Source organism: Phodopus roborovskii, unplaced genomic scaffold (genome assembly GCF_943737965.1).
Source record: "Phodopus roborovskii unplaced genomic scaffold, PHOROB, whole genome shotgun sequence".
NCBI lineage: Eukaryota > Metazoa > Chordata > Mammalia > Rodentia > Cricetidae > Phodopus > Phodopus roborovskii.
Window position 1 is genome coordinate 1,367,484 of NW_026125444.1, and position 15,873 is coordinate 1,383,356.

Here is a 15,873-nt window from a genome sequence, read left to right on the forward strand (position 1 = left end):
AATTTCATGGTATTCAGGACCATTTAAATATTTTTGATGTCTATTTTATCACATTTTTCCAAGTAAATAAATATTCTGTGGACAGACCAGGAAAATCATTTAAAAATAGATGAATTATAGTTACTTGGCTACCTTCTCCTCTGAAAGTAAGGATTGTGAAAGCTTTTGAGCAATTTGTGTAGGAACTTGAATGTGTAGTTCCCTTTACTATACTTTACCATTCTGAAACCTTACTGAAATGGCCTGTATATGAAAGTTACGGTAATCAAATGAGTACCAGGAAAGGGAAAAATAGTTTAAACTTTTTGCCAAATCTTGTGTATGTATTACTTAGTATAATGCAATCATGTATTAGTTTCAAATGAACCATTTATTGTTTATCTTATTAAAACAAAACTTTTGAACCCTTGGAAGGAATAAATATTGTATTGCATTTAGTTGGGTATAGAGAGGTGAATGTAACGTGGTCCTTACAAGTTTGGAGATGAATAGTAACTGATGTAGAAAGCAGAAGGAAAATATGCAAAGAGGTAAGCATAAAATGTAAAGACTTATGGCTTCAGTGTCAACAGAACTTTTTTGTTTTTAAAGATTTATCATGTATACAATGTTCTACCTGCATGAATGCTTGAACACCAGAAGAGGGCGCCAGATCTCATTACAGATGGCTCTGAGCCATTAATGTGGTTGCTAGGAATTGAACTCAGGACCTCTGAAAGATTTGTCAGTGCTCCTAACATCTTAGCCATCTCTCCAGCCCAAGTTAGAGCTCTTTTTGTGTCAAAGTCTGTAATGGAGTTTTCCTGCTACCAAATAACAGGCAGTTGCTTCCCAAATAACTGACTCTGAGACTTAATATAAACTATAAATTCTTGGCCAATAAGTCAGGCTTGTTATTACCTAGCTTTTACAACTTAACACACTTCTATTACTCTATGTGTTGTCTGAGGCTCGTGATTTGTACCTCTATTGTAGTAATATATTCGTTTGCACCTGTAGCATTGAGCATGTGAGCGAGGTGTGACTGGTAAAAGAAAAGGATAGGGGTCTGTCTCCTTGGAGCAGGAACACTGTGGCAGTTACTTACTGGTTTCTGTGTAAGTTATTTACTCATAAACTCCATTTCAGTTATACTGGTCTGGTGAATCCTAATATCTTTGCCTTCACTCTATTCCATTTTGTGTGCCAGGCTCATTTTCCATCTGGCTGATGACTTCTCTGACTCTGCCTTTCCTCTTTCCACCATTCTCAGTTTGGCTTTCCTGTCTAACTTTATCCTGTTCAGCTCCTGGCCAGCCAGCTTGTTTATGAAACCAATTATAGTAACATATATTCACACAGTGTACAACAGGATTATTCCACAGCAAATGTTCTTAAAGTTAACACATGTAACTTCATATTGCTGTTAAAAGGAAGGCTCCAATTCAATATACTGGAATGGAATGAGCCTACAAATTCTACATTTTAAACAGGTGCCCATGGGCCGTTAGTGTGTATAGTCAGTGGTAGATTTTTTGAGGAGCAACACACTGCCTTACTTAAAGTAAGAACTTATTTAGTTTATTTAGTAGGACCTGCATTTGCAGCTCTTTCTTGGATACAATATTATCTTTTTTTCTTAAATTATTCTATAATCTATTTAAAAGATACCAATGGGCAATGGCTTAATATCTTGTCTTAAATGACTTTAATTGAATTTTGGTTACTGGTGGAAAATTACACAGTACAGTATGAGATTTATGAATTGGTACTAATGAGCAAGGGACTGGATATTCTGAAAAACTGAGGTTTAAGTCAGCATTGGTATATTTAGAAAATTGATGCATATTAGAAAATAGTTCTGTTGAGAATTATTTGGTACCTGTCTAATTTTGAAATAAATGTTAATTTAAATCTCAGCTTTAGAGTATAATCTAGCTGGTGCTTTTTGTCTCATTTCCTCTAGAGCAGTGGTCTGCAGATGGGAATTTTACATCTTTAGAGGCAGTGTGGGACGGAGAGTTTAACCATATTGGCTGCAAATACTCTTGTATTATTTTTAAATGTCTAGATGTATTCTTTTAAATGATAAATGCAGTCTAAAATACAGGATGTATTTTTTTTTACTAAATTATTTTAGTCTTCTTTTAATTGAGATTTAGGAATTATGAGATCTTTGCTTTCCACCTTTTTTATGACTACTCACATTTTTTTTTTAAAATGGCACAAACATGTATGCATAGGTACTGTGTGGGAAAACTTTTGTTATATTATTCCAGTTTAAGTGTTTTAGTTGTAGAAGTGATTTGTGATAAGATATGAAAAATTAAATGCTCTGAGAAAATTGTAGATATAAATATGCAATGTTGAAGAAAACCTTTTAGAATAGATTTGAAAAATTAATTTCTTTTCCTATCAAATATTTGTGTATTTTTCTTAAAAGTTAGTATAGGTTAATTTTACCAACATGCAGTGAAGCAATCTGCCATTAAATAGAAACATCAATTTCCCAACTACTTAAGCCATAAAACTTAACAGAGAAAATGTATGTTTCTCATGATTTAAACCTTAACTAATTTTATGGGTTTTCTTTCTAGAGAACCAGAGGACGAAAGCGAAGCTTTGTTCCCGAGGAAGAAAAGCATGAGGTTCGAATAAGTTAAATTCTCTTTACAACATCTGAACCAAGGGAGACTTTCTTGCTTTGAGTGATTTCCATTTTCCTCCTATTTGGAGTTTGTTTAGTTTACTTCTTTTTTCGAATGGCAGGAAAGAGTTCCTAGAGAAAGAAGGCAGAGGCAGTCTGTGTTGCAAAAGAAACCCAAAGCTGAAGACTTAAGAACCGAATGTGCAACTTGCAAGGGAACTGGAGATAATGAGAATCTCGTCAGGTAAATCGAACAACGAGACTTCTGTCTTTAGGCATTAAAGTCAAATGTCCATCGTTTGATTTTTTTTTTTTTTAAAGAACAAATACAGTAAAAATAAATATTACTGAATAAGTCTTTTATACAATAATATTTAGTGGGAATGGTACTTCAGAAATAGATTTTATCCACTTACTAACCTGCACATGCTTATGCTCCAAACTTAGATATAAATAAGAATGACAACATGAATTTTGAGCAAGAGAATCCCTTTTCTCTTGAGAATAAGTTGGTAATGCTTTGTATAAAGAAGCTGCAGAAGTGTTCTGAGTACCTTGTACTAAGATGATTCTTTACCTCATCAGATCACAGAGTTTCTAAAGTCTCTGGTGTATCATAAAACTTGAAGGTTTTCTTACATTGGTTATAGAGTTTGATTGGCAACAACTTTATTAGCAGCTCCTTATTGCTTTCCAAAATGAATGTGTTAAATGCTTCTCTGTTATGAAATAAAGAAAGGTGAAAAGATGGCCTAGATAGACTTTATTTTTTGTTTGGTTTTCTTCTTTGTTTGTTTTGTTTTGTATTTTTAAAAAAAATTAAAGTAGAACATGATACCTTTGGGGAACCTCAGCTGGTGCTGCTCAGTGGCCATTCCTCAGGGTGCAGAGACTTCCAGTTTTAGCCATTTGCATCTTTGGCTAAAAGAAGAAACTAAGTGCTGAGTGGGATGATTGGTGTTGGGGGTTGGGGACAGGTGAAAAGCATAAGGTGCCCGTTCAATACTAGTCCTTCAGAGGACAGTGACACAACATTCCACACAGTACAGAAGGGAACATTTTCTGAGTTCCTTCAGAAGTTGTGTTGAGTTAGTCTATATTCAGTTAACTCAGAACAAAGAAAGTAAACATTTCAAGAAGAATACATGTAAATCAGATAAAACACATATATTTGTATTGTATGATTTAAAATACTTTAAAAGTGCAGTCATGTATTTCACTCACTAAGACTATATCCTCTGTATTAATTAAAAAAATCATTGAATATAAAATTGAAAGTTACTAGGTTTTTTTGCTTTTTGCTTTTTACTAAAGAAGAAGGAAGTAGAAATTACATTGAAGAAGTAAAAAGTTAGGAAACAGTTATTAGCCGATATTTCTTCAAAGCAGTTAATTTCCCTTCTTGTAGGAAACTTAAAAAGATTAAGTCTATTTGCAACTAAATTCTCCCAAGTTTAAGAAATACACAGGAATAAATGTCTTCCCATTATTTTCGAAGACTATCAGAAGTGATATCCCATAAATACAACAGTGTGTACATAAAACTATGCATTAAAAAAATGACAGCCTCATGTAATTAACAGAATTCAAAATTCCCTGGGGGCTAGAGGTAAGGTTGAAGAGCTGGATGAGTTTGGAATTGCACAGATATAGTGCTGGTTACTGTCCTGTAATGTAACTATTTGAACCTATATACAAGATTACCCTTTTTTGGAGATATTACGTTGATTCTGATTCACTTACTATAAGATCACTAGATTTTTAATTGGGCTTTTTATATATATTTGATATTAGGAATAAAAGCAATTTTTATTTCAAAATTCTAGGGCATTTCCAAATTGTCATGTTTTAGGTGTCTTTTAATAGGTTTCATCTTTCCTCTAGACTTGATAAGATTTTTGAACTGTATTAGCCTTTTTGACTTTTTATTATGTATTTATTCTTAATCACATTCTTTCAATATGCAGTATCTGGAATTTTGTCAGTCTTTTGGAAGGTAAAAATATGTCTGTTACTGTAGCTTATTTTGGTTTACCTAATGAAGAGATAGCAGCAAAAATTACCTATACAACTTTAAGGAAATTAACATAGAATTAAGATGTCTTCATTAATACTTTTAAGGTGAAGGTGGGTATGATGTAATATGACAAAGTGCTTTTTAGTTCTAATGATATCATTCTTTTAAAAAATATGTTCAGTTTAGGCACCACTGTTCTTAGTTTGAAATTTTTTATATAGAATGCCACCTGCTTAGGAAAATTAATTTTATACTTAGTATTTGTCAGTTTGCCTGGCATCTCATCTATTTTGTAATTGGTACCATTATTGTTTGAAAAATACTTCCTCCAAAATTATATTTTTATGATCATACTGTACCTTTATCTTGCATACATATTATTTTAACCATAATTTTTATATATTAATTATTTATATACATATTTATTTCTTTATTAGTAACCTTGGGGATTGAATCTATGACTTCATGAATTATCTTTTAAATATGTATGCATTTTCTGTAATGATATATATTTCAAGGGCAGGAGAGCTAGCTAATTCAGTAAAGTACCTGCTAATATAACATAACATACTAACATAAAAAAAATTAAGTTGGATTCACAGTATTCAATAAGCTGGGTGTGTAGGATTTTGCATATTATCCCTTTGAGGAAAAGACAGGGAGATCTTGTGGCTCATTGATCTGCTACTATAGTTTTACCAGGGAATCTCAGATCTCAGTGCAGAATAAACAAACAAGTAAATATAAACCAAAGTAGATAGTAAATGTCTCCTGGTGAACAATACTCGCAGTTGGTTTCTGGTTTCTATATCTATACCTGCATATGCACATCCAGATATATACATACAAGCACACACATGCACCACTCCCAACATACACATACAAAATATATTTTAGTGCTTCACTAGACATGTTAGATTGCGTATTCCTTTTAGATTTTCCCATAAAAGTAAATGCCTTGAGATCATAATAAGTTTTCATTGCATTTAGCTTGTTATTTTCTCAATTTCCCATGAACTAACATCCATAATTCTGTAGGATCTGTTGTTTTGAATTTGAAATGATACCTGTTTATAATTCAGGCTATTCACTAAATTCCTTCTCATTTATTTCCCATCCTCAGTTGAGTGTAAATGTTTTAATGTTTATATTTAAATTTTTTATATTATTTCATATTTGCAGTTTATCAACTAGCTCTAATTAGTTGGTTCCAGCTGTTATTGCCTGCTCTGTCTATAAATTTTTTCTCAGGTGTTGGGAAAATTACTTAGCATTTCTGTGCTTTAGTTTTCCCCTCTGTTGTGGCAGAGCAGAATCTTACAATGCTTAGTTATCTTGCGAATAACTGCTAAATGGTCATATCCTTTCACTGTAACTATTGTGACAGTCATCTTGTATAGCATTGCAAGGAATGCTTATGTGAGTGTTGTGATTTGTAAATGTGTTTTCAGTTGTAAGTACGTCTGAAAATATAGATATATATCAGAAAATATACATAACCCTATTTTTGTTTAAACATTTCTAGAATATGTTTAAATGAAGTTTAGAATTTGTCATTATGCATTTTCTAAAATGATTAGATTAAGATATTTCCATCAGATGAGAAATATGAGAATTATCAAGGTCATAGAAATATTTAACTTATGTTTAATATTATGTAGTTTTTCACATATTACATCTATTTTGCCATCTGCTTTTTAACTTAAAAGTTACCTGAGAAATTGCCCATTAAAACCATATTCCTTTATGTTCTGAAAACTGTGCAGTTTACATGTTAAGGCCTACCCGAGGCTCGTTAAAATTGTGGTATCTCTCTAGGCATGAATCTGCATTGATAATAATGTTCTATACTTACCTGTGCACTTCCCAATAACTAATTTACTTTTGTTCCCATCGATTATGCTCAGAAATACTTAAATTATAGGCACCTAATAAACTTCATATAAGTATTGGCTTTTTTTAAATTAAAAAAAAACCCTATGATTATAATTGAATCTAAAAGCAAGTTGGGTCACAGTATAAAAATACACAATAGATATGTTTAAATGTTTACTGATGGAGAATTGCTTTTCAGTATTATGCACACATGTATGTGTATGTGTGTGCTGTAAGGGCAGGAACCAAATACATCATTGCAAGTGTATATATGTAGTAATTTTTCTGTTTCAAGGTATTTGATTCTTCTAAAGATGAATTTGAGAGACAATCAGGCCTGCCTTCTCCATGAGCTTTTTACTCTGTGATTAAATTAAGAGCAAGAGGGATGGAGAGATGAGATGGCTCAGTGGTTAAGAGCACTGGCTGTTCTTCCAGACATCCTGAGTTCAATTCCCAGCAACCACATAGTGGTTCACTGTAATGAGATGTGTATAAATAAATAAATCGTAAATAATTGAAAGCAAGAGTGAAGTATCGGCCTCATAATTTACATTAATTAAGTAAACACAACATGACACCTTTTATTAGTGCTTGAATTGCAGACCATAAAGTTTCTGTACAATTCTTATTACCTGTGGGTTCTCTTAAGCTGATACTTTTTATTTTATTTTGCATAGAGCTGTTTTTCAGAAGCATGAGGATAGGAAATAATCTGTGACACCATTTCAGTTTTACAGCTCATTTTACACTAAAATGTATGCTTTAATCTCTTTGGAGTATGTGGCAACTTACATAGATGTTGAACCATTTTGGCTATGAGGTTAGCAGGTTAGCTTGATGCCTAAATAATGCTATTAGCACTTTTATTTCTTTCAGATTTTAAATGTCTTGCTTCTGGATGCTTTTCCCTAAACTAAATTTGATTAGATCATAAATTATTAGGGACACCAGCAAGAATTCATGTATAATAGATTTTTATTTCAAATATTAATCTCTAATGAGTCTACGTTTTTAAATTTTTAATTAACTTTTTTGTCCTAACCAGTGTGCAGGGTTGTAAATTTTCTGAATCATAATTGAGCTTTTCTCTCTGAGATTTGGTTAGACTGATAATGATGCTAAATTAAGCTGTCATTTAGTTACTATTTTCAAAGATATTTTCCCTGTCCCTGCCTGGTACATACTAGGCCAGTGCCTACTTCTGAGTTAAAACCTCAACCCTATACTAGGATTATTATTTTCATGCCACTTAGTATCACTAAAACTGGACTACTCAAATTACTTTAAAAATGCTTACTGTTGTTTCCTTTAAGGAAAGATAATTACATTTGATAGAATTCTTAAAGCATACTTTGTTTTGATTATAGACTTGCTTCATTACTGACTTATTAAAACCTTCTAATATAGAAATTATTATTTTTACTGAACGAGTGTGTATTATATTTATTGTGCTGGTAATTAAGCATGAGCTTGCTCATGCTGGGCAATGCTCTGTGACTGAACTCCCCATCTTTCTTTTTTGTTGTTTATTTTGAAATAGTCTCACTAAACTGCCTTCATGTTTTAACAAATTATGTTAACATTTTGACAAAACATTTAATCTTGCTAATTCTCATGGTAGACTGAATAAAAAAGGCAAAGCACAAGTGTCATAGCAAGATGTCTCTGAAGATGTATAGATTTCCCATAGTATACAGTCTAAAACTATCTTCTGCGTAACTCTTTTAACAAGGTTCATATCAGGGGGAGAAAAATCCAATATTCCAACTTTAAGCTGAATCCTAAGTAATTGATTGCATTTAAACAAAGGTATATAATTATGGTCTCATTGTTACTTTATTTTCATGTATTTGTAACTTTTGACTTTGGGGAATGCGGTGTTTGTGTGGGGGGGTTAGTTTGAGACAGGGTAGCCTAGACTGGTCTGGGACGGTAGACCATATGCAGTGATTCTCCAGCCTCTAGTTCCTGTGTGGTGAAATGGACAGGTGTGTGCAACTGTGCCCAACAATGTTTAATTTTTTGTTGTCTTTATTTTTAAAATATCCTCAGACTACATTTTTATTATATTCCTTTCATGTTGCTTTATAATTGATAGATTAAGCCTCTTAGAATTGAAGGCAGTTTTCTAGCCACTCGGATCTCATTATTCTAGGACAGTAAAAACAAATCAATAAAAATCAGTCCTTTGATGAGTAAGCAGTTGTTTTGCTTAAACACCTTTCTTGGGTTCTGATTTTCATCTCTAAGTTTTCACCCCTTCAAATAATTCATTTTATTTTTATTTTTGAAACAAGGATTCTTGCTATGTAGCTGTGTGTGGCTTTTATTAAAAATTCAAGGTTCTTTCTATATTTTGGGAGGCAATATCATATAATGAATGATTTATAATCAGTCACTCTGTTGGCCTGAACCCTGTATTTGTTTCTAACTTGTAAACTTTGCCTTCATCTCCTCTTGATTTAATTTTCTGTTAAAATTGGCAGATAATAATGCCTGCCATGTAGGTTGTCTGGAATAATAAATGTGCTGATATAACATATGGTTAGGAAATGGTAAGTGTTCCACATTATACTAAGAATAATTATAATAAAACATGTAATTTTTTGCATGATCTCACAATCCTATATGTTAATCTTAAATTATTTAGCTAACTAGTAAGGTAGGCACTATTATTGCCATTGAATTGGTCTTGGTGAGAAACTTTTAAGGCACAGAGTCAGGTTACTTCCCAAAAGTTGTATAACTAAAAAGTAATTAATTCAGACTTGCACCATCTTGCCCAAATTCCAAAATCCTGGGTATTTTACAGTTCAATTCCTTGTTGCTTAAAACTTAGCCAAGTATGTAGAAGAAGCGATTAATTCTAGCATTTGAGAGTCAGAGGCAAGAGGATCAATATTTGGAGACCACACTGAGTTACATGCTCACATAGTGAAACCCTGTACCTCACCTCAGAAAAACAAAAACAAAACCAAAAACCCACTAGGTTTTGATAACTATATTGTTACAGGTTATGTGGTGGTACTCATTTCATGCTGATTTTGGATTTTTTTTTATTTGATGATTTACTAGACTGTCTTCATTTCTTTCAGTTAAGTGAATGCTAGAACCTTATTCTCTTCAGTGTGCTTTTTTTTTTTTCAATTAAGCAGATTTATTAAGACAACAGGACTACTTATTCTTTGAAGCTTTATATATCACTGTATTATTCTTTACATATTCTTTCTCTTGATTGAGGATGGGAATGGAGCTTTGTCCATGCTTCTCTGGAATTCTTGACCTTTTAGAAGATGATGGAATTTTAGATAACTTTAAAGTACATCATCATTTCCTATATCAATGAATTGAATTACATTGTATTATACACAGCTAAATGTCACATGCATACATACTTAACTCACATATATAACATACATTTAATGGCATGCATTTTAGTGAAATTGCTTTTGGGAACATTCTTGATGCTATGTGTACTTTCACTTTTTTAATTGTTAGTAATGTTAATTATGTTCACCTTTAAGAAAATATTCTGTGCTTCTTTTGATTTAGGAACAATGCATCATTGCTTTAGGTTAAAGACACCTGAATAGAGTGCTAAACTTTAGAGAGAGAAATCATTAGTTGCTGCTGTGTGTAAAAGTTTATCCAAGCATTTTATGTCACTAGTTTCATTTTGTGAATCAACTTCATAGATCGGATGTACCTAACAAAAGTAGGTCTTGATTTTCTGATCTGTAGGGTTATTATTTTAGTAGAGGTGGGTCATTTAAATAAGCACACTGGTATAAGGCAATGGATTGCAGTCCATTGAAATTCAGAAAGCTTAGAAAATGAGACAGTTTTGTGTGTGCTAATGTTCAAAAATATCAGCATGTCCTTGCCTGAGAAATTTCATATCATTAATCTACTCTTCTCTTCAGTTTATGGGAAACAGGCTTCCCTTTTCAGAAGACATAACTGCAGTTACATGACCATGGGTAATCCTGCTCGTCTGTTAAAATTCCTTCTTGTGTTTGTGCAGATATTTTAGTTAACAGATAGTGCCTTTACATTTGTTTTCTCATTAAGAATATTGACTTGAAACTTCTGTTCCTAACCCCTCTGTTCCCCAACACACATTTTACCTTCTCAGCTCATTCTCTAACTTTGATATATGCCTTTAGAATAATCCTAGTTTTCCTGTTAGTAATGTTGATACACATGGATTGGTTGTTAGCTAGTAAAACTAGAATATCATTTTCTTGTTTGTTGAGGGACTATCTTCCTTCCAACTCCTCTTCTTCCTCTAAGCCACGTGGCAATATTTTTCATAGCAATGAAAAACAGAGCATGAGGCTTATCTGAAACATAGTAAATAGGAGGAAATGTGGGAGAAGGCAAAAGATTACAATTTGAAGATTACAGGATGGGCTATATTAGTTGTCTCATTGCTATGATAAAAGTCCCTGAGGAAAAACAGTTTAAGGAAGGAAAGTTGTTTGTTTGTTTGTTGTTGTTGTTGTTATTGTTTTGGTTATTTTGTTGTGTTGCCTTTCATTCCAGTATATAGTTCATCCTGGCGAGGGAGTCTTGGTGACAGAAACTTGAGGTGGGCTGGTACATTGCATCTGTAGTCAGGAAGCAGAGGGGGTTGAATCCTTGTGCTTGGCTTAGTTTCTTTTTATGTAGTCCAGGACCCTAGCCGAGGGTGTGTAGGTTGTGCCATATCCCATAACCTACTCATTCACACAGGTTTGCCCAGGATCACATGTCCCAGGCATTTCTAGATCTTAGATGTACAATTGATATTAGCCATTATAGGTCAGTAGTTTATTGGAAGAGCCCTATAAATACAAGTGTGGTGATATATTATTTATGATTTAATAAGGCCACTCAGGGCCAAAGAAGCAAAACAGCCAGCCACCAGCTCTTACCTCTACCTTAGATTGAAGTGGCTGTCCTGTCCTCAGTGTGGCTGGAGAAGAAATCTCTGAGGCTGACTCCTGAATGCCCAGCTCCTATCTTATATACCTCTCTAAAGCTGGGACTAAAGGTGTGGGATCCCAAGTGCTGATATTTCCTTTATGTGAGCTGTTTCTCCTCTACACTGACTCACTCAATGTAACCCTGGGTGACCTTGAACTCACAGAGACCCTTCTGCGTTTGTCTCCTGAGTCCTGGCATTAAAGGTGTGTGCCATCACCACCTGGCTTCTATGACTTATTTGTGTGGCTGCTAGAGTTAAGCTGTGTATCACTACTTCCTGGCTCTGTGGCTGTAGCTGGCTTTGCATTTTGATACCCAGTGGCTTTATTAGATCATAAATAATATATCACCACATACAAGACCCTGCTTAGCACTCCAATTAGTGAGCCAGTTAATCTGAAGTTGAACTGTGGGAAGGCTCTGCAGGTAGACTATGTAATTTTGAGGAGTGCAGATAGTATTTCTAGAAACCAATTGTCTCAGTTTGAAGGGAGCATTGCATTACATTAGTGTAATATTTATATGTTGTGGGGTTTACAGGCGTGTTTGGGTACCTTGTGTGTGTGTGGAGATCAAAGTTAACCTTGGGTATCTTTCCTTAGGAAAGGTCTACTTTGTTTATGAAACAGGGTCTACCACTGGTCTGGAGTTTGCCAAGCAGGTGTGGCTGTCTGACCAGTGAGCACAAAGGATCACCTTTTGTCTTCTGCAGCACTAGGGCTGTTATTATTGTTTTTTGTTTGTTTGTTTGTTTGTTTTGTTTTTTTCCTATTTAAAAAAAAGGGGTTCAGATTCAGGTCTTCTCTTTTGAACAGCAAGTACTTTGCAGAATGAGTTATCTGCCTTGCCCTCGTAATTGATTTGGAAATACCCTTTAAGTCTCACATTCCATAATTTTTTAATATTGGGCATAAGGAAGAGAAATTAGAAATGCAGAATACTCAGCTATAAGGAATCCTGAATAATTTATAGGACAAAATTTTGGTGATTACTATTTTTAATATTATTTATTCATAATTTTTCTCATTTTGATCTTAAATTTTACAAACTATATTCTGTCAAAAGTCTGAGTTAATTATAAGGCAGTTGCTTCTCTTTTTATTAAGGTTTATAGTAGAATTTTGCTTTAACTTGATGAGCTTATTTTCTTTGCTTAAAACAAAATAAGCTGACTTTTAGACTTGGTTTGGAAAACCCACTTTCACCTTTTCCTCCCTGGTGATATTTGAGTTGGTCAGCAATCTTAACACAAGACTGATCCTGCCTAAAAGTACTGAAAACGGTTTTGCAAAAGGCTAAATGTTAGACTGTTGTTATTTTGTTGTGATTATTTTAAAACAGAAATTCTTTTTAAGACTTTTAGTAAGAGTTACTATGTTCAATCATAGTAACATGGCACTGGCATGCCTGTGGAACTAACTTGGACACACAGCATCCTTGGGCTCATCCAGGGACCATGTTATTCAAGATGTTAATGTTCAGAGGGGAATTTAACTAGTTCAGGTTATCTCTGTGTAAACTAGGTAACCCAAGGTCCCATACCCTTGAAATGATAAACTATTGAGATAGCTAAATTTTCAGTTTGCAACTTTCTTTAGCAATGTTTATGTAAAACAAAATCTGGACAACCATGAGCTAGGATTTGAATGTAAAAAGTTTTAGAGGATGTATTGTATTGGAATTAATTTCTCTCTCTCAAGAGTATGTACAGAATGGTCACTTCATTCATTATCTAATAAAAGATAATTATTGCTGTAAAACAAACCATAATGAAATGTTTATAGATAAACATGACTTATCTAGGTAGATGTAGCATACCTTGTATTGCTAGTAACTACTATACTGGGTGATATGAGATTGCTCTTCATTTTAGTTCTTAACTATGACACGGGTTCCAGGAACAATTACATTCATCCTAAACTGAAATAAATTACACTTACCAGTTTCAGAGTTAGCTTTTTATATTATAATGCATTTAATATAATTTAAAGATAAATATAGGTGCCCCTGTATTTAGCAGACACCTTTGTGTAAATATTTCCCTTGCATTTTGTTCTCATTTTCTAGAGCGGCCTCATGCTTTATTAAGAAAACACATAGTCCACAGTCTGGAATTGGGCTGATGTTGTGCAGAGGCCTGGTAGCTGGCTTTTCCCGTGGCTTGTAAATAGCAACTATTCTCCATCATGGTATCACTTCCAGCCAGATAACCACTAACATCACTGCCCTGTGCTTTCCTGAAAATGCCATAATCCTTCAAATGCCACATTAAATTGGGAGAGAAAACTATCAGTGCCTACACTGTTATGTAAAAGGATGAGCATGAACTGAGTGAGATGTTCTGGAAGAGCAGTAACCTTTCCCTGGATGTGTGCGTTTCCCATTACATTTTTGACACAAAATGTTGCAGAATGATTTAATGGTGGCATTTTGTTTTTGCTGACTTTCCCTTTTTTCATTAAAAAGAAACTAAAGTTAGGTTAGGAATGTAAGGAAGAGTGACCAAGCACTGAATTCTATAAGAAACTGTTTTCAAAGTAAATTAATAAAAGTATTTAGAAATGTGCATTTCCCCCTTTTATATTGTATGTTAGCTTTAATGTACAGAATCATTATCTCGGTTATATTATCCATGTTTCCTTTTCTTGTTGTCTTCTGTTTTTCAAATAAACTGTGATGATAAATGGCATTTCAACAAATCAGAAAAGCTTTATTTAAATTATTACACAGACTTAACCTGTTTTATGTGCCCTTTTTTCTCATTCTGGCCATATGTGAATAGAACAGTGAGACTGTATGCATAGACTCCTTGATCTAATTCATAGATGCCTATTAATGTTGAGATTCACATTTATGTTGGGAATAAATGTCATTATCTTATCCTACATAAGTGTGACAGATCTTACTTGAACTTATGGAAGCATAGCAGATGTAATTGGATAAATTAAATTGACAGATTGCAGTTTGTAAGTCATTTACACTTAGCATTTTTTTCTTTTATTGTTGATATGGAATACTTCATTGTGTGCCATTACACAGCTATTTAAAAAAATGAGCTTGCCATATGTGTATAATTCTAGTATCTCCTTTTATGAAAACAGCATGTCAGATAACTGATCATCTTTCTATGTTGTTGCACTCCAAACTTATAAAAATAATCCTTTAGCTAACTGAAGTTGGAGTGTTTTAGCCACAGTACCATCCATTGTTTCTTCTGAGGAAGATTTCAATAGGCGACTTCATTTTTTTTCTAAGTACACCGATGGAAATTGATTTCATTTGCTGATGAGCATTAACTGTTTCTTTTTCTCTTAAATGTCTTAATGGAAGGACTTATATATCATTTAAAAATCCATTATCTTTCCTTATCTTATTTAATTTCATTCAAACTGTTATCTATATAAAACTAACTAATTAAGATATAATGCAGTGTAGCTATATGAAACTTTATGGTTTTAACTACAAATTGCTTAAGTGCCTTGTTAGCGATGTGATTTCAGTGTTCCTTAGATGCTGAGCAAGGTACATTGGGGGGGGGGGCGTCAAGTAAAAAGCCTTGGATTTTGAGTATGGAGAAAATTCCTAAGCAGCCATACAATCTGCATTTACTCATTTTCTCCACTAAAAACTAGTTGTTATTAACTATTTCTTGTAGTAATGACGCTACAACAGCAGTAAAAATATTGCCTATGAAACTGCAGAGAATTGATGGTTATTTGGACCAAGGTTTATCATTCTGATTTGGAAATACAGATAAGCCCATGGAATTGAATAGTACCCATATATCATAGTTGTAGAAAATTAAGTAGTCTGATTTTTCTGGACATCAAAGGCATTAAATATGCCTATGGTTCCTAAAGAAGTGGTACTTGTAAGCCTATTTCCAGATGTATATCCAGAAATTGGCATAGATTTATTTTATTGATTGTATTCGATGTGTCTGGCACTGTGTTACACAAGGGCATTTCTATACAACTTTATATCCCCCATGCTCCCTGCCTTCCCTTGTCCCCTTTGTTCCCCTAAATTAGTGGCTTCTTAATGCTGTGTCCTTTTAATACAGTTCCTCATGCTGTGGTGAGCCCCCACCCATGAAATTATTTTCATTGGTACTTTATAACTGTAATTTTGTTATTGTTATGAATCATAAATATTTGTGTTTTCAGAGGTCCTAAGCAACCCCTATTGAGAGGGTTATTTGATTCCCAATGGGTTGTGACCCATTAGTTGAGAAACATTGTCATACCATACATAGGTGATTTTCTGTGTGCATAAAGTCTAGGAGTTGAATGTGAAAGAAAATATATTTATCTTTCTTTAATAGGTTAGGTCCCTTAATTTGTTTGCATTTACCACAACTTGTATATAAGAATATTCCTCATAG

General features: G+C 33.5%; 1 protein-coding gene across 2 annotated transcripts in view; it reads left to right on the top strand.

Moving 5' to 3' along the window:
- Phf14 (PHD finger protein 14) overlaps positions 1 to 15,873 on the top strand; it is a 126,069-nt gene that overhangs the window by 59,319 nt on the left and 50,877 nt on the right. For both annotated transcript variants that reach the window (XM_051175688.1, XM_051175690.1), the window contains exons 15-16: positions 2,577 to 2,627; positions 2,749 to 2,870. In XM_051175688.1, coding sequence (XP_051031645.1) covers positions 2,577 to 2,627; positions 2,749 to 2,870 — 173 coding nt within the window. The remainder of the gene's footprint in view (positions 1 to 2,576; positions 2,628 to 2,748; positions 2,871 to 15,873) is intronic.